This window comes from Magallana gigas, chromosome 7 (genome assembly GCF_963853765.1).
Source record: "Magallana gigas chromosome 7, xbMagGiga1.1, whole genome shotgun sequence".
NCBI lineage: Eukaryota > Metazoa > Mollusca > Bivalvia > Ostreida > Ostreidae > Magallana > Magallana gigas.
In genome coordinates, this window is record NC_088859.1 from 1623972 (window position 1) to 1644304 (window position 20333).

The window sequence follows — 20333 nt, forward strand, 5'->3', positions numbered from 1 at the left end:
TTAAAGTCTATGTATAAAATGGTTTACTTGTGTACTTTGAATGACTCAATAGAATTTGAATGTTAGAAATCAAGACACTAGCGAGATATAGAGCAAAGAAGTCGTTGAAAGTAAACAAAGTTTGAGTCTTTTTACAAATAATGTAAAGTAAAGAAATTCCTATTTGTTTCAAAATAAAAAGAAAATTCATGTTAAAAAAAAAAAAAATAAAAAACCCGGGGTTTTCCTTTCAACCAGATGTGAATAATTACGTATTATTATAAAGCTATGACATTCTTTGTTATAAAAATAATACTAGATTATAATTTCTTTTTATCTTTTGATAAGTTCTAGAGTGCTTGCTCTATGGAAAATGTTCTTGACTTCCCTTACATATTGTGCAGTCAGTGCGATCTCTGTTGGTAGATAAGATAAACCTTAGCACTTTTGCTGTGCTGTACTTATAGTTATAAAAAACAATGAGATTCTTTGTGACATTGTTGATGCTATTGGAACTTAACAATTCTGGGGAAGGTAAGCTGAACCAATATGTGATTGTGACAATCACTGTTCATATCGAACACACCCGATTTTATTTTTCCCATAATTCTTTGCAACGTGCTTGGCCGACGCTAACAATAGGCGCTAAGTTATACCCGGCCGAGCTGTCCAGCAATAAAGACGTGCTTAGTGTGTGAAGGGGGTATCGTGTTAGAAGCCTGTGTGGCATGTTTTAGTTTCACAAGTTCAGCATTTGACGCGGACACGGATAGCTGACCGTGGTAAGTATTTATTTAGTTTGGTGTAGTTTATTTGTAAATTTTTGCCTTTTTATTAGTATTACGCAGTCGTCCTATAAAGTCACCTTGACCATTGTTCACTGTAGAGTTACCTGTGTGTTCACTGATGTGTGACTTTAGCGAGAGTGTTTAAATGGAATTCGTCTTTTTCTATAGTACAGTTTTTGCTATTGCTGTATAAAGAAACGGTGATTTAAAGGGCTATTTTCTATGCGTTATTTTATTTTACAATTTATTGTCACTTTTTCCACTTAACTACTTGGGCGGAAGTGCGTCACCGGAAGTCTCAGACGCCATATTGTTTACTGTAAACAAATAACTTAGTTACCATATACTCACAATATTTTGAGATGTTGCCTTTAATATAATACTATTTATACTAATAGCTTTTCTGTCACGTGACACGGGGACGTATGACGGTGCTTATATCGGCTCTGTGTTTTTGACATTTTCTAAAGGATTTATTGTGTATTTTGATAATTCCTTTGGATGTTCCTTTGGATGCATAACTGTGAGTGAAACTTTGGTGTTTTTTCAGTTAAATAATATTTTTGAAAGCCAAAATTAACTGAATTGAAAAACTTTTGTGTGAGCATCGCTCATACCTGTATTACCTGTATTATACTGGTTACTTACACGGGCTGCCGATCCTAGATACGCTAGGTACGCTCAGTGACCAGTGACTATCTAACGGTACTATGGATCTCATAAAACCGGTTTATCTGAGAGACAGGGAGATCCAATGTGGGTCTACCCGTATCTCCGACTTTGATCTATCTATGTCTGTAACCAAAAGCATCAGTGATCTCACTTGCGTACAAAAAGATAGAGACTTGTGGAGGATATATGTAAAATCTAAAGAAAGCAGATCAAAAATTCTAACAGAAGGAATTGATATAAGAAACACAAATGTCAAAGTTTATGATACAAATCCTTACTCAGCCGGTCTTAATGACCCATCTGATAACGTCATCAAAATTACAGTCAAAGGTGTACCATTGTCCGTCGACGACAATGAAGTTCTTAACATGCTAAAAAACTTCAATGTGTCATTCACTAGTGACATCAAATATGAGAAAATCCGCCATCCGGTAACCAGGAAGATGACGAGCATCCTTAACGGTAATCGGTTCATTTACGTGAAAGCGTTAGACGAGGGTGTCTTCCTTCCACGTACATCCACCTGCGCCGGTCTGCGCTGCTCCATCTATCACCATGGTCAACCCTCTACAAAACATAACCCCCGTTGCACCAACTGCTGGGAGGATACACACTTTACTAGAGATTGTCCTAACAATAAAAGATGCAAAGTTTGCAAACATGAGGGTCATCTACCAGGCGACGAATCGTGTGAATTCCACGTTGAATCTGAAAACAATGTGCTTCCCTTCGCCGGGCGTGATAATTGTCTTTCCAATTTCTACCCCTGTGAGTTGAACGTGTTTGGTATCTCACACAAATCGGCTGAACATGCATTCCAGTACATAAAGGCAATGCGCAGCGGGGACATCCCTAGAGCAACATCAATTCAATCGGCTGCTACTGCACTTGATGCCAAAAAAATCGGAAAGCTAATCATTCCGTCTCCAAGCTTTACGGAAAAACAGATAGCCATTATGACAGAAATTCTGGAGGCAAAAGCTGATCAAATCCCCGAATTTTCTGATTTATTAAAAAAACACAAAAAGTCCGTCTTTGTTGAGACCACGTATGACGATTTTTGGGCATCTGGACTGGACAAAGAGGCCACCATCCACACTCGCGCATCCGCTTGGCCGGGAACAAACAAGCTTGGCATTATCATGTCTGAAATCGCTGGGCGCCTACGTCGCTCTGCAGGTCGTTCTCACTCTGCTAGCGGACCAAAGACCAGGACCGCGTCAAAGGATAAATCTAAAACTCAACAACTACAGATCTCAGAGATGATCCAGGACATTCGCAAGACTCAAAACTCTGGCGGCTCAGTTACCAAAAAAACAGCTACGACAAGCCAGGTTCGCGATTCGCACGCGCGCACCGCTGAAGGTTAACGCTGGACTCGATCCCTTTCGGACTCTTACAGGAACTCTGACCACTATTGTGATTTAAGGACTCAGATTATACGGTAAACTAAAACTACCTTAGACTTTTGTTTATTATCGATTGTTTCATGAGTAACATGGCATTGATCAATTTTATATCTATTAATGCAAGAGGCCTTAATACTAAAGAAAAAAGATTAAAGTTCTATAATTGGTTACATGATTCAAAGATAGATATAGCTCTCATCCAAGAGACTCATTTTACCCAAAAGAACGAGTTTAATTACAATTGTAACTGGCGAGGAAAATCTATTCATTGTTTTTCAGACTCTACTTATAGTAAAGGTGTATCAGTTCTATTTAAGAAAGATTTAGATATAGATATTATTAATAGGCACAGTTCTAATGATGGACGTAAAATCTTGATTAATGTAAAAATAGGCGAAACTGATTTAACTTTGGTAAATATTTATGCCCCTAATAATGAATCACACCGTATTCAATTTTTTAAAAGAATGAAAACATTTATTAATAATAACTCGAATAATATATCAAATACTATCTTGTGTGGTGACTTCAACTGTAAGCTGAATAGTACTACTGATAAGAGTTCAAAACTTTTGAAAGAAATTATTAAGCAAATGAAATGTTCAGATCTATGGGAAGAAAAAAATAAACACTCCGATGGATTTACTTGGTGCGATGCAAATAACACACCAAGAAGTAGGATTGATTTTGTATTTATGAGTGAAAACTTATCATTAAAAACTAATAATTTAGCATTACAAAAAATTCCCGGCACCCATTCTAACGGCAATAGAATGTCCGATCATAAATCGATACAATTTGATCTAAATATTTTTGATAACAAAAAGGGGGGTGGTTATTGGAAGCTTAACACGTCTCTTTTAGAAAATAAAGAATACAAAGAGCAAATTTCTGAAATCATAAAAAATATTTCCAACACGCATGACACATTTATACAAAAATGGGAAATTTTAAAGGACGAGGTTAAAAAATTCTCTATAATTTTCTCCGTTAAACAATCAAACAAATTTAAAAAGAAAATATTTAATATAGAAAAAGAAATTGAATATATAGAATCTTTGCCTTACAATGAAATTGATATGATTAGGAAAAGAAACTTAGAGACTCAGTTAAACGAATTTTATGATAAAAAGTCTAAAGGTGCTCAGATAAGATCACGTGCAAAATGGATTAATGAAGGTGAAAAGAACACGAAATATTTTTTATGTCTAGAAAAAAAACATCAAACACAAAACGTAATTTATGAACTACAGAATGAAAAACAGGAAAACGTAACAACAGATGACGAAATTTTAGGTGAAATGTGTCATTTCTATGAGAATTTATACGATACAAAAAATGTAAACGACGTAGACATTGAAAATTATTTAGAAACTAGTAATATTAAAACGCTTTCTACTACAGCTAAAGACAATTGTGATAAATTTCCAACCTTAGATGAATGTAAAGATACAGTAATGAGTATGAAAAGTAATAAAGCTCCCGGGCTTGATGGATTGCCAGCAGAATTCTATCAATGTTTTTGGGATCAACTATCTTCACTTTTTTTTAATATGTTAAAAGAAATTTTCCAGTTAAATGAAATGTCTTTCTCTCAACGCCTAGCAGTAATCTCTCTTATCCACAAAAAAGGTGAAAAATATCTATTGAAAAATTACAGACCTATCAGCTTGACTAACACGGATTATAAAATCATTGCGTTTATATTTGCACGCAGATTGCAAAAAGTGATAGATGAATATATAAGTAATGAGCAAACAGCGTACATAAAGGGAAGATTTATAGGTACAAATGCTAGACTAATTCTAGACATTTTTGAATATTGCGAAAACAATAATCAAGACGGGCTACTCCTCTTTTTAGATTTTGAAAAGGCTTTCGATTCTGTTGAATGGAATTTTTTATTCAAAACGTTAGAGACTTTTAATTTCGGAACTAATTTTATTCACTGGATTAAAATTTTATATAAAAACCCAATATTTCGATTAAAAAATAATGGATGGATTTCAAGAACATGTCAAATGCATAGAGGAATTAGACAAGGCTGTCCTATTTCAGCATTATTATATCTTTTCGTCGCTGAAATCTTATCCGATGAAATAAAAAATAATGGGTTAATAAACGGATTTACAGTTAAAAACTCAGAAAAAGAAATTAAAAACATCCACCATGCAGATGATATGACATTATCACTGAAGAATATAGATTCTCTCAAACAAGCCATTAAAACCATTGACGTCTTTTGCAAACTCGCGGGATCAAAAATAAATATATCTAAAACAGAATGCATCCTTCTTGGCACTCTTAAAAACCAATATAACAATGTTGAAGGAATACATGTAACGAACCAATCAGTGAAATGCTTAGGTATACACATTGGTCATGATAAGATTGAGTGTTACAATAAAAACTGGATGAAAATATATCATGAAATGGAAACGTTATTTGAATCTTGGAAAAAAAGAAAACTAACAATATTTGGAAAATGCACAATAATAAACACATTAGCAATTTCTAAACTTATATATGTAGCTAGCATTTTGGAAATACCCGACAATGATTTCATAAAAAATGTTAAAAGGCTTATATTTAATTTCATGTGGAATAAAACTGATAGGATCAAAAGAAATACCATCATAGGTGAAGTATATGAGGGAGGAATAGGTCTTGTTGATATAGAATCTAAATTTACGGCCCTAAAAGCTATGTGGATTCCACGTTTACTTAGTACAGAACACAATATTAAATATTTTTTTAACAGTTTCTGTAAGGATACAAAAATTGATATTGAATATCTGATGAAAACAAATGAGACGGTTGCCAAAGACTATGGTATAATAAACAACTTCCCAGAGTTCTACAAGCAAGCTTTTGTATGCTATAATTTATGTAAAGATGATACCCAAACCAAAATACCTGCCCTTTCTACCGAAGCTTTTTTATTACAACCTATTTGGTCAAATAAAATATTCAATTTTAAAGGTAAGACAATCTGCTTTGAAAATTGGATTAAAAGCGGAATTCTATATGTAAAAGATATTTTTGAAGAGAATGGAACTTTAAAAAGTTCGTCGGATATATTCGATACATTACGCAAAAGAACAAACTGGTTATGTGAATACAAAATAATAAAACAAATTTTTACCAAATTTGAACTCAAATACGATTTTTCAAAAATTCCATACTTACAAACAAAACAACTACAAATAATTTCCGATCAACACAACACCAAAACTTTTTATTCAAGATTAATAAAACGTAAATTTCAAGCACCTTGTACACAATCTAAATTAGAAAAAGAATTTAAGTTGGAAAGCAAAAATGTATGGAAATCAATATATACACAGAAAATTAAAAATACCAAAGACAAAGCCTTAGCTGAGTTTAATTACAAACTACTGAACAATCTGTTATGTAACAATCTTTTAGTGAGCAAATGGAATAAAAATATCACTGCTAAATGCAAACAATGTAACGAAATTGAAAATTCAAAACATCTTATTTTTGATTGTGTTAATGTAGTAAAAATTTGGAAAGTGGCTAGCGAGTGCTTAAATTTTGATATTAATTGGAAGCATATTGTTTTGGGGTTCTACCTGGAAGAAACACAAGTCACCAAATTATATAATTATTTTTTGTCATTTATTGCATATAGAATATACAAATGTAAAATGTATTGTAGACTTGAAAATTTACCCGAATCAATTTTATTGATAAAAAACTCATTCAAAGAGTATATTACGACACACTGTGCAGTTCTGAAAATGCTAAAAAACACAAAAGAAAATGAGCTTTTTCAACTGTTGATATCTAAACTTTGATATTTGTTATTCTTTTCAAAACAATAATATACCCGATACACATAGGGACTGTCTATGTGTATTAGCGCTTTACCCGGGGACGTAGTGAAGGACTGTATGCATATGTATGTGTTATGTCCACCGGGTAAGCCAGGGGTTCAACTTATTTTTACTACGTATACCAATGAATGTAACATTTCAATATATGCATGTATGATTATGTCTTCGGACGATACATTATATGTTAGTATGTATGTTCTATTATATTTATCACTGTGGGCATAATAATGAATAATGATTTCAATTGAAATTCATATCTATGTATAAGCTATCTTTGTAAATTGTTTTATATAAAATCAATAAAAGAATTTGAAAAAAAAAAAAAAAAAAAAAAAAAAAATATCTATCTATACTACTATATTAAAAAAAAAAAAAAAAAAAAAATACTATTTATACATTATCATAGTTTGATACTATCAGTGAGATACTTATATGATGTATTATACAATATTGTTTTTATTATGGTGTTATGGTGTCACTTGTACACTTATTGTAGTGTCATATTGTTGATGTTGAGAAGATGACGGTGTGATGGTGATGTCGATGACTACGATGATGATGATGGTCATGTCGATGATGATGGTGTAGATGATGTCGTTCATGGTGAAGTCGATGACGATGCGATGTTCATGTTGATGACGACGATGATGTTATGGTGATGATGACGACGACGATGATGATGGTCATGTCGATGAAGATGATGTAGATGATGTCGTTCATGGTGACGTCGGTGATGATTATGAAGTAGATGATTATGGTGATGACGATGATGTCTATTATGATTATGGTGTTGTAGGCGATGGTGTTGACGATAGTGTCGATGATTATGATGGCGATGGTGATGATGATGATTGTGGTGACGAAACTACTCTAGTTGTGGTTGTCCGTAGTTGGTCCAGGACTACAGCCCCGGAGATTCGGACACTCTTGTAATTTATTTTTGGTCATTTGTATAAACATCATATTTTTTCTTGTTGAGTGAAAGGTGTGTGAGTGGTTGTGTGGTTTAGTGTTTATATTTCTATCTTTTCTTTCTTTCTCTTATTTTTTTTTGTTATTAAATTTTGTTAAATTTAAGATGTCTTGTTGTTGTTTGGAGTAGCCTCCGCTCATCCCGTTACAATTGGTGGCAGCGGTGGGATGAGTTGACTCCTCCAGATACTACAAGATATCTTTATAAGTGAACAGTTGCCAAGGTTTATTTTATTTTTCATTTTTTGATCTTTTTTGTAGTACATGTAAGAGCAAGTGTAGGTCGTTGTTTCCTTTTCCCTTGGTGAGTACATTACGTTAGGCAGATTGTTTTGTTAAAAGTTGAGAAGTTAGTCCCTTCATGAGATAATTTTGAGGTAAGTTGGTCTGTCAGTCAATGCACCATGTCTACTGTCAAGGAGATGCTGGAGCTACTTGAAGTGGGGACCAAGATGGGGATGAAGGATGAAGACCTTCAACAATTCGTGAAGGACGAACAGGCCAGAATGCGGGACGAACGTGAGAAACATAGAGTCGAGAGACAGGAGGAGAGAGACCGCGACTTCAAACTACAGATGGAGGAGAAAGACCGCGACTTCAAACTACAGATGGAGAAAGAGCGCGCCGCAAGAGAACATGATGAGCGAGAGCACGCCCGATTGATAGAAGAAAAGAGACATCAGCAAAAACTAGAAGAACTGGAACTTGATCACAAACTGCAACTCGAGAGATCTCACATGAATCCGAGTGTTGTGACTAAAGAGGAGAAAGAAACTTCTCAAGTGATAAAAGGACCAAAACTTCCTCCGTTTGAGGATTCGAAAGACAACATTGACGCGTACATTCAAAGATTTGAGATATACGCAACAACGCAGAAATGGAATAAAGACACGTGGGGGACTCATCTTAGCGCATTACTCAAAGGAAAGGCACTGGATGTGTTCGCAAGACTCTCACCCGAAACAGCACTTGATTTCAACGAGTTGAAGAACGCCCTGTTGAAACGATTTGACATGACGGAGGACGGTTTCCGCAAGAAGTTCCGATTTTCAAAACCAGACGGAAGTGAAACTTTTATGCAATTTTCTACCAGACTGGACAGTTACCTTGAGCGGTGGATTCAGCTGTCTAAGACTAACAAGACATTCGATGATCTGAAGGACTTGTTCTTACGTGAACAGTTTTTATTGTGTTGCTCGAAAGAACTTGCCTTATTCCTAAAGGAGAGGATTCCTACTTCGATCCAAGACATGGCGCGATACGCGGACCAGTTTGCTGAGGCCAGAACAGTGACATCCTCTTCACTTACGCAAAAACCGCTCTTTGACAGACGACAGCAGTCCGATAGACAACCGCCGTACAAAGATTCCGTGCAACAAAACCAATCTGGAAATGCAGTGAAGTGTTATGAGTGCGGACGACAAGGACATAAAGCCTTTAACTGCAACTTCCGCAAAAGTCCGAATAACAGGCCGTTTAATTCGAGCGAGAAACAAGAAACAACACCGAAACATACTTACCCTAGTGATTTTCAACGTGGGTCGTACAATAATGGGAACCATGGATATCCAGGACGCGGTAGAGGTCGCCAAGGAGCCGCGAGTGTCGTCGAGAAACATGGAAACTTACCGTGTGTTGGTGATTCGGTTGCTTTCTGTGAAACGGAAATGCCAGTTGTGAAAGGATGTGTTGGCAATAAACTAGTGACTGTGCTAAGAGACACAGGTTGTAGTGGTGCCGTTATTCGTAGAGAACTGGTAAACGATGATCAACTAACAGGGACATCTCAACGATGCAAGTTAGCAGACGGTCGTATTATTGATTCAGATGTGGCTAGAATTGATGTCGATACTCCTTACTTTACCGGAAGTGTTGATGCTTGGTGCTTTGATTCGCCTTCGTACGATCTTATTCTTGGTAATATTCGTGGAGTAAGGAAACCACATGAACCAAATCCAGCCTGGATTCATTCCGTTGAAAACATAGCAGCTGTTGAAACGCGTGCGCAACTGAAAAAGAAACAGTCTCCATACAAACCATTGAAAGTACCGGAAGCAATACGGGATGTATCGCCGGAGGATATCTTACAAGAACAACGAAACGACGAGACACTGAAAAAGTTATGGAGCTTAGCTGAGAGTGGACAGCTTAAACATTTCAGTGACGGCGGATTTTCAAAAATGTGTGAACGGAAGCAAATGTTGTTCAGAGAATTTTGCAGTCCCAAAGTGTCCAGTGGAAAACTTTTCCGACAGTTAATCGTTCCTCGGAAATACAGAACTATCGTCATGAAGATAGCACATGAAACGCTGATGGGTGGTCATCTGGGATCAAAGAAAACAACCGACAGAGTAGTGTCCGAATTTTACTGGCCAGGAATTCAGTCAGACATTAGACGGTTTTGCAGATCATGTGACGTGTGTCAGCGGACTATTCCAAAAGGAAAAGTACCTGCAGTACCGTTAGGACAAATGCCGCTAATTACAGAAGCGTTTCAACGAGTAGCAGTTGATCTTATAGGCCCTCTGCAACCAGTTACCGACAAAGGGAATCGTTACATTCTGACGCTTGTCGATTACGCAACCCGTTATCCCGAGGCTATTCCACTTCCTGGAATTGAGACAGAGCGAGTAGCGGAGGCACTGGTAGACATCTTTAGTAGATTAGGAGTTCCGATCGAGATGCTAACAGATCAAGGATCGCAATTCACATCGGACGTAATGAAAGAAGTGAGCCGTCTGTTGTCATTTAAACGGATTACTACTACTCCGTATCACCCCATGTGTAATGGACTCGTCGAGAAGTTCAATGGTACGTTGAAACAGATGCTAAAGAGGATGTGTGCTGAGCGACCAAGAGACTGGGATAAGTACATCAACCCATTACTCTTTGCATACCGTGAAGTACCACAGGAGAGCCTTGGTTTTTCGCCGTTTGATCTTCTCTATGGACGTACTGTTCGTGGTCCGATGACAATTCTTAAAGAACTTTGGACAAAGGAAATTCCTGACGAGGACGTTAAGACAACGTATCAATACGTACTTGACTTACGCACACGATTGGAAGAAACATGTGACATAGCTCGCCAAAACTTGGAGAAAGCTTCAAAACGTCAGCGCAAGTACTACAACAGGAAAACGCAAGGTCGTCAGATGAAAGAGGGAGACACAGTACTGGTTCTTCTACCGACAAAGTCAAACAAACTCCTCATGCAATGGAAAGGACCTTATAGTGTAATACAGAAGATAGGACATATGGACTACAAGATCGATATGGGAGGCAAGCTGAAAACTTTCCACGCAAATCTTCTTAAGAAGTATGTTGAACGAGATACATTGAACTGTGGTGTTTTGTCAACATGTGCAATTTCACTCATAGACTTTAGTGACCTAGATGATGATGAACAACAGGACTCTATTCTTATGCCACCTGTTACTCAAACCGAAACAGCAAAGGACATAAAGTTTGCAGACAGACTAACACCAGATCAGTTGGAAACTGCTAAATCACTGTGTGATTCGTTCTCAGATGTATTTACGGATATACCTGGAATGACGAACTTAGTGGAGCATAAGATTGTTGTGACATCGTCTGAACCTGTGCGTGTGAAACCATATCCAATTCCGTTCAGTACAGAGAAAACAATTACAGAAGAAGTTCAGAAAATGCTACAGTTGAATGTGATTGAGCCATCATCTTCCCCTTATTCAGCTCCAGTTGTCATAGCTCGGAAGAAAGATGGAACGAATCGATTTTGCATTGATTATAGACGACTGAACTGTGCTACGGTATTTGATGCAGAACCAATGCCCAGTCCAGAAAGCATATTTTCCAAAATGACCGGAAAGAAGTTTGTGTCAAAGATAGACTTAAGCAAAGGATACTGGCAAGTACCGATGGCTGACGAGAGTAAGCCGCTTACAGCCTTTTCCACACCATCCGGATTGTACCAATTCAGGACAATGCCGTTTGGTCTTGTAAACGCGCCGGCAACATTTAGTCGTATGATGAGAAAACTACTTCAAGGTATGAACGGCGTAGAAAACTTTATCGATGATGTCATTGTTTTTACAGATACCTTTGAAGAACATCTACACATACTGAAGACTGTGTTCGAACGACTCAGAGATGCGGGACTTGCGGCCAGACCGACAAAATGTTTCATCGGATTTGACAAGATTGACTGTTTGGGACATATGGTGGGCAACAAGTGTCTAGAACCAGAACAGGACAAGATTGATGCAGTCAGAAATGCGCCAATACCACAAACCAAGAAACAGGTTCGTGCCTTCCTAGGCTTAGCAGGATTCTACAGAAAGTTTATTCCGAATTTCTCTGCGATAGCCATTCCACTTTCTGATCTTACGAAGAAGGGCCAACCAAATAAAGTTATTTGGACTGAAAGTCAGCAACGAGCTTTTGATACATTGAAACACATGTTATCAGAAAGGCCAATATTGAAGTTGCCAGAATTTAATGAAACCTTCATTTTACGCACGGATGCTGCAGATGATGGGATAGGTGCTGTGCTGTTACAGATGGAGGATGACGAGAAACTACCCGTAGCGTACGCCAGTAGGAAACTTCAACCAAGAGAAAAGGCATACGCTGTTATCGAGAAGGAGTGTTTGGCGGTAGTGTGGGGAATACAGAAGTTCCACCAGTACCTTTATGGACGCGAGTTTCTACTTGAAACTGATCACCAACCCCTGACCTACCTTAACAAAGCAAAGACAGAGAACTCCAGACTGATGCGTTGGGCTTTGCAGCTTCAGCCATACCGCTTTAGGATCATTGCAATCAAAGGAAGCGACAATGTGGGTGCGGATTACCTGAGTCGTCAGTGAGATGTATAGTAGACAGTACAGGTATGTATATAGGTTTTATTGTAAATACGTGAGAATTTTCAAAATTCAGTGATTGTTTATTTGAAATTGCAGGACAATTTTTTAAGGAGGGAGGTGTGTGACAATCACTGTTCATATCGAACACACCCGATTTTATTTTTCCCATAATTCTTTGCAACGTGCTTGGCCGACGCTAACAATAGGCGCTAAGTTATACCCGGCCGAGCTGTCCAGCAATAAAGACGTGCTTAGTGTGTGAAGGGGGTATCGTGTTAGAAGCCTGTGTGGCATGTTTTAGTTTCACAAGTTCAGCATTTGACGCGGACACGGATAGCTGACCGTGGTAAGTATTTATTTAGTTTGGTGTAGTTTATTTGTAAATTTTTGCCTTTTTATTAGTATTACGCAGTCGTCCTATAAAGTCACCTTGACCATTGTTCACTGTAGAGTTACCTGTGTGTTCACTGATGTGTGACTTTAGCGAGAGTGTTTAAATGGAATTCGTCTTTTTCTATAGTACAGTTTTTGCTATTGCTGTATAAAGAAACGGTGATTTAAAGGGCTATTTTCTATGCGTTATTTTATTTTACAATTTATTGTCACTTTTTCCACTTAACTACTTGGGCGGAAGTGCGTCACCGGAAGTCTCAGACGCCATATTGTTTACTGTAAACAAATAACTTAGTTACCATATACTCACAATATTTTGAGATGTTGCCTTTAATATAATACTATTTATACATTATCATAGTTTGATACTATCAGTGAGATACTTATATGATGTATTATACAATATTGTTTTTATTATGGTGTTATGGTGTCACTTGTACACTTATTGTAGTGTCATATTGTTGATGTTGAGAAGATGACGGTGTGATGGTGATGTCGATGACTACGATGATGATGATGGTCATGTCGATGATGATGGTGTAGATGATGTCGTTCATGGTGAAGTCGATGACGATGCGATGTTCATGTTGATGACGACGATGATGTTATGGTGATGATGACGACGACGATGATGATGGTCATGTCGATGAAGATGATGTAGATGATGTCGTTCATGGTGACGTCGGTGATGATTATGAAGTAGATGATTATGGTGATGACGATGATGTCTATTATGATTATGGTGTTGTAGGCGATGGTGTTGACGATAGTGTCGATGATTATGATGGCGATGGTGATGATGATGATTGTGGTGACGAAACTACTCTAGTTGTGGTTGTCCGTAGTTGGTCCAGGACTACAGCCCCGGAGATTCGGACACTCTTGTAATTTATTTTTGGTCATTTGTATAAACATCATATTTTTTCTTGTTGAGTGAAAGGTGTGTGAGTGGTTGTGTGGTTTAGTGTTTATATTTCTATCTTTTCTTTCTTTCTCTTATTTTTTTTTGTTATTAAATTTTGTTAAATTTAAGATGTCTTGTTGTTGTTTGGAGTAGCCTCCGCTCATCCCGTTACAGTGATGTCGTTGTGATTAGATATGTAACATTTATACATGTATTATATTTTGTAATTGTGTTCAAAAAGGATTCCCCATGATAAACCGAAAATATTTATGATACATTTTGCCTATTTATGATACATTATGATACATTTTCTTTTCTTTATGACACGGCAATTTTTGTCATTTCTGTTATCAAAATAATTTACGATAATTTTAGTTCAATCATGATCATTTTCTTTATGAAAAATAATAAATCAAATTTCTATTAGATTAGCTTGCTCTTCACTCACAATTTACCAACTTTTATTTACAACGACATTATTTTGCGACATTATTTCGCCATTTTTCGTGTGACCGGTCAGCAGAGGATGCTCACTCCTCCTAGTCACCTGATCCTGCCTCTGAGGTTTCCCAGAGGTACGTGATTGCTCTGCTCTCGACTATTGATTAAATACCGAATCCACGGGGTTTTCTCCGTTTTTCCCGATCATGATCTTTTCCCGAAATAACGACATTTTTCCCGGTAATGACATTTTTACTGATATGACATTGGGCGCACGGCGGGTGTGACTGGTCAGCAGAGGATGCTTACTCCTCCTTTGAATTTGTATTTCGTTTTATGGATTTTTGAGATGGTTGACGGTTTGTTATTGTAATTTTTTCATGACCAACTGGTTCACAACGACAATTTTGTTGTGTTGTTATTACAACCAAATGAAAAAGACTGGTTTAGGTGATAAATTTTCGCGACGACGAGGCTCTCGTCAACCTTTTCAAAATTGTTTTGCTCGCGAATAAAAGTTGGTTTACAGCACGTATTGAAAAAAAAATATTGCTGCAATATATTACCATTGCACTTATTTCATGTAATTAATTAATTTATAAATCTTTTGAGTCTTTTTAGAAAAACTTTCATCATAATCAACCAACGACAACGTTTGCCTTTATGTATCCCTTATTAAACACGCCAAATACTTTAGACAAAATCAAGACAGTTTCATAATTTTTTAGTATTTTTTTACTTTGCACTTATGATGTATCAACTTTTCCCAAGCCCCAAACAAAAAGGTGAAACAAATTTTGACCCATCAACAAGCACTTATTTTGTCACAATGTCTGGAAGAAGTTTTCGAAAGGACATAATACAGCAACCGTTGTCGTATTAAAGAATGAACAATTATTATACTACTCAGTACACGTTGATTAAGGCGGTCGATAGCTGATAGAATCGGTTCATGTTGCAGGATGTGATATTGGTTGGATACGACATCATACAAAATGTTACATGTTCAGTAACACGACAGCAACCTGGGCAGAAGCTGAGGTATTCTGTTTATACAATGTAATAGATTGGACTAAAGAAGTAAACCAGTTCATTGATTTAAAAAAGCAATGCAAAACAACATTCATGATTAAATATATACTTGACCAATTGAAAACTTGTATATGAATACTTATTCTTCAAGTTTTCTCTCCAAAAAATATCTAGTAATTTCATAGTGCAACAAATAAATATTTCAAAGAATTGAAGTCATTTAGAATTGTGTTAAATGATAAAACATGCAAAAGTTAAACTTATGTTAAAATGATGTCCCCAAACCAAATTTATAATAACGATCCTTTGTTTTTTTTAAAATATACATATCGAATATGAAATACTGATGTCAATTTCGTTTTTAGGATTCCAGCATTTCAGCCTTTAATTGTGGAGTTTGTTAAACTTTTGATAGATAAAATTCAGTTAACTTTAAAATGTTTTGTCATCTGTTTATAATTCATATTATTTTTAATTTACTTCATGTTCATGCATGTTATTGGTAATATTTCAATTTTAAACATGCTACGGACATTTTTAAAGAGTTTTTTTTTAATAACCACCTTTTGTTGCATATTTCATTGCCAAATAATTACTTTTTAGAGCATTTGCAACGCGTTTCACTCTATCCTGGCTGAACCAAGGTCACATGATGAATCCATGTTTCTGATAAGTCAAAGTGAAAATGAAGGTTTGTTTTACATAATTGTCTCTGACTTTATAGTTAAGATGAAATTTGACTTGTACACGACAAATCAAAATTAAGAAGAATGGTGATGTTTTGGTCTAGTTTAATTTCAAGAGCCCTATTCTATAACGTAGTTTTACTTTTTTATGATTATCTATTCATGTATGTGCTATTGATGCATTGAAAAGACCCCTCATAAAACTTGCACACATCACTTATACCAGAGTTACACAAAATATGTTTTGAATAAGTTAACACGATATGCTGATCCACAAAAAAAATGGAACCTCTATGCAATTTTTGTTTTTATAGAAATTTAACAACAAAAAACCAAAAAAAAAAACAAGTAAGTTCTAAAAAAAAAATTATATTTCTAATATATATTTTCCATAATAAGTTATCAATAGCAGAATATTTTTTGAGATAAAAAATTTCGACATTATAATATGGCCTATCAATCCATCAATTCATGTAGAATTGGTATTTTACTACCTATTAAACACTAAAATGTATACTGTATGGTATAAACATTATAAAATTCATGACAAATCTTTCATTTAAAAGTGTTGACTCACCAAAATAGTATGATAACATAATAACCTTCTCGTTTCAATGTAGTAGAATAATTAATTGTATGTAGGCTGAGATCAATTCAAACATGCCACGTTTCTGTGTACATGTAAAATAGTTTCACTCATATTCACAAAACGTACATCTTTCCTTTTTTAACTAATTTTCGTTTCTTTAAATAGTGATTATAACCAATATTTTATGTAAAATTCTTTACTGTAACTATTGAGCAGCAGAGTTTGTGGAGGTCTTAAATAATAATGATAATAAATTTTTCAGCTCTATCCGGACCTAATTTTTCTTACCTTGAAACTTCATCATGTAGTAAAATCTCTGATATTGATTAAAAGCATTTTAAAGTAGAAAAAGATTTACCTAGAAAAATTTTCAAAAATATTATTAACTAAGAAGTAATTAATTAATGAAGAATGCATTGCTGTCTATGGGGACAAGCACATTTTTTGAATAAAAAATTAACTATTAAGAATAATAATAAATGCTTCGGTGGAAAGATGCATTTCATTATTAGGAATACAAACACTATTGAAAATAATTTTTAAACTGTTATGCATCCAAATTCATTAAATCTGAGGCTATTATGGATCGGATACCTTAAAATCACAAAAATTCATGAATCAGACATATCCAACCATAAATAAAAAAGTGACTTACCTTGGAAACTCTTTAAATTCAGGAATATTTTAAAGATTTTAAAAAATAATCAAGATTACCACATTAAGAACTCCTAGTGTATGGTGTTGCGTAACAACTACATGTTTAGTTTTATCACATTTTGACCTCAAATAAAGTTAAAAATCAGTTTAATTAACTTGGAAATGGTTTCTTGACTGGGATTTGGTAATGAAATAATGACTTAGTTTGGGTACATTTAAAGTTTTGGATAATGAAAGTTATAATACGTCTTTTCCACTTCTGTATCATTGCTGTGAGTTTTGAAAGTTGAATGTTATAGCTTAAATCAATTATTTTATCAAGTTCTACAGAAAAAATGCATTCCTAGGAGAGAGAAAGTAGTTGCCCCCCCCCCCCCCCCCCCAGTCTAGCTTCCATCTGGAATGATGGGAGACCTAAGCTTAAAATTGTTTTGAACCAATACTTTAAACTCTTTAAAACATTTAAAGGAGACAATTATCAGGGACGGGACTCAGACTTAACTTCTTCTCAAATATATTATGTCCTTAAAATATCTCTAAAAAGATTTTTTTAAGGTGTTCTACTTGCATGCACATCAAGCCAATAACGTCACACAATCCTGTATATTCAATAGTTGGACACTTCTGGATCGGGATATCAGATATAATAAAAGAGGACAGATGGGTTTACTCCTCAGATCTACAGCCGGTCAAAGTTACTGATTTCTATCCTGGGCAACCTAATGAATATACCAGTGCTAACTGTGTAGCACTGCGGAAAATATTCCATGGATACTGGGGCGATTTACCGTGCTCTGAACATTTTAACTTTATTTGTGAGACCAAGGAAAAGTATGTAGATTTTAATAAATGTTAATATAAGATGAAATTCATTTGAGGTTTAAGAATGAGTGGTTCAATTTTCCGAGGTGAAAAAAATATACAGTTTTGCCTTTTTTACAAGTTGTCTTTATCTAATTTTGATATTAAGTAAAACGCATATATTGATGCTATCCCCTTTTCTTTCAGATCAAATGGTGATGTGCTTGGTTAAAATCTGGCAAATAAAAACAAATATTTATGAATTAATAGCATTTTTGTACTGAGTCGAGTGTTGTATATTTATTTATTCCTTGGTCTGATCACATCACGTGTTCCTTACGCAAAATGATATCCTTGATTTTGGAGCAAAGCTATGTCAATAAAAGTGATCAACTGCTTCAGACACTCTAAAGTGTGCAGGCAGTGCATGCCACAAGATAACATGAAAACAAGTGTTGCCGTACTCAGCTTTTTAAGAACAATGACATTTGTGGCGGTGCTCTTCTATTAGAATTTTTGAATTGTGTTTAAGGTAAACCAAACAAATTATTCGTGTTTTATGGTAAAATCATAGATATTGGCTACCACGGATGTCAAAGAACAGTCTAATATTCATTCAACGAATATGAACTTATATGCTTCAAATAATCAACGATTCCTTGGAAAAGTTTTACGATTTTGTTTGACGCGTTAATTAGAATAAGATAAAGAAATTCAATTAATTTGGTATAAATATTGTGCTCCAGGTCTCCTATAGTTACGAAACATCAGAACTGATGGATAAATGCAATATACTTACAAGAAATTTAATTCATAGTTGTATGTATCAGAATTCACTTTTCGAGAAAGGCTCGACTTCATAAATTTTTGTTACGAACAAACAGACAGACACACAAGGGTAAAACAGTGTACCCCTTTTACCTTTATATATATATATATATATATATATATATATATATATATATATATATATATATATATATATATATATATATAAGGAGTGCAGATGTCAACAGTTTTTGAGATATGAAATACTTTCCCAAACCTGGGGGTTGAAGAGGACCAAGAGACCATATCTTATGTGCCAAATAATGCCAATAACACTCAATAAATGCATCTGAAAGCCTAATATCTATAACGGTTTTTTTTAGGTTAAATACAATAGATATGCAGCAGGTTTGGGGTAATGCTAAATGTAATGGTAATGCATTGCAATGCATTACATGTTTTCAAAGTAATGCTAGTAATGTGTAATGCCTCAAAATTAGCATTACAAGTAATGCTAATGTAATGCATTAATTTCGAAAATCTATGGCATTACTTTGCATTACTATGCATATTTATGCATGTTCACTTTTAAAAATGTGATGAATAAATGAATAGTTGAAATTGAATTTGATTAAATTTATTTTTAAAGAAGAAAGAAATAATTCTAATAAAGAAAAAAATGTTTTAATTGTACATGTTTTATTAAAAAAGGTTTTTTAAAATTCATTTTTGAATTGTTTATATTACTAGAGATAACAGCACAATTTCATAACATTTTAAAGAGTGTTGTTATTAAGAGTTTTTAATCATTTAAACAATTTATTCCAATTAATTTGCACTTCAATAAGAAATGTGTCAACAACACACTATGCCCCCAGGATAATCTAAGTATCAAAACAATCTATTGTTATAAGAAGTGCTAAACACCCCAATCCCCTTCCCTTCGCTATGTCACAATAGAATAGGAGACAGACATGCACCTATAAAAGCAAAATGAATGCACTGTCCATCCATGATGAAAATCAATATCACTTCCAATAGTATAACCCATTTGAAAAAAATCTTACTTATTTTCTCTCTCTTTCTCTCTCTCTCTCTCTCTCTCTCTCTCTCTCTCTCTCTCTCTCTTGTATATTAATTACACTGTACATTAGTTTGGACTGATAGAAAATACAAGATTTATGTATTTAATGTATTATTGCACATAAGATAAAGATCGTCAAACAGTATTTTCCAGTCCAAGCTTTGACTGCTCCTGCAAAACATTTATTTAGTATAGCCTGGAAGATGGATGCATTTAAAAGATGAACCCTTTGAAACTTCGATCATAAAGTGCAACAGCAATCTTTTGTCTTAAAGTGTCCTTCGTAAAAAGAAATACGATTAAAATATATTAAGAAATATAACTGGGAAAATCATCTGTTTATAAATTAAAAAAATTAAGTGTCCAAAATTATAAAGATTTGTGTAATCTGGGGATATATCTATATTTAGCTTTTAAAAACCGCAACATTATTTCATAAATTGTTTTTTGTTAC

The 20333-nt window shown here is 35.0% G+C and overlaps 2 protein-coding genes across 2 annotated transcripts; both read left to right on the forward strand.

Moving 5' to 3' along the window:
- Positions 1–397: 397 nt before the first annotated feature.
- On the forward strand, positions 398–18294 carry LOC136270108 (asialoglycoprotein receptor 2-like). Its single transcript, XM_066066603.1, has 5 exons — positions 398–513; positions 15224–15303; positions 15898–15985; positions 17841–18057; positions 18235–18294. The coding sequence occupies exons 1-5, from the start codon at positions 459–461 to the stop codon at positions 18257–18259; spliced, it is 465 nt and encodes a 154-aa protein (XP_065922675.1). The 5' UTR covers positions 398–458; the 3' UTR covers positions 18260–18294.
- On the forward strand, positions 8048–13818 carry LOC136269959 (uncharacterized). The gene is made up of 2 exons (XM_066065906.1): positions 8048–12870; positions 13369–13818. The coding sequence occupies exon 1, from the start codon at positions 8085–8087 to the stop codon at positions 12525–12527; it is 4443 nt and encodes a 1480-aa protein (XP_065921978.1). The 5' UTR covers positions 8048–8084; the 3' UTR covers positions 12528–12870; positions 13369–13818.
- Positions 18295–20333: the final 2039 nt, after the last annotated feature.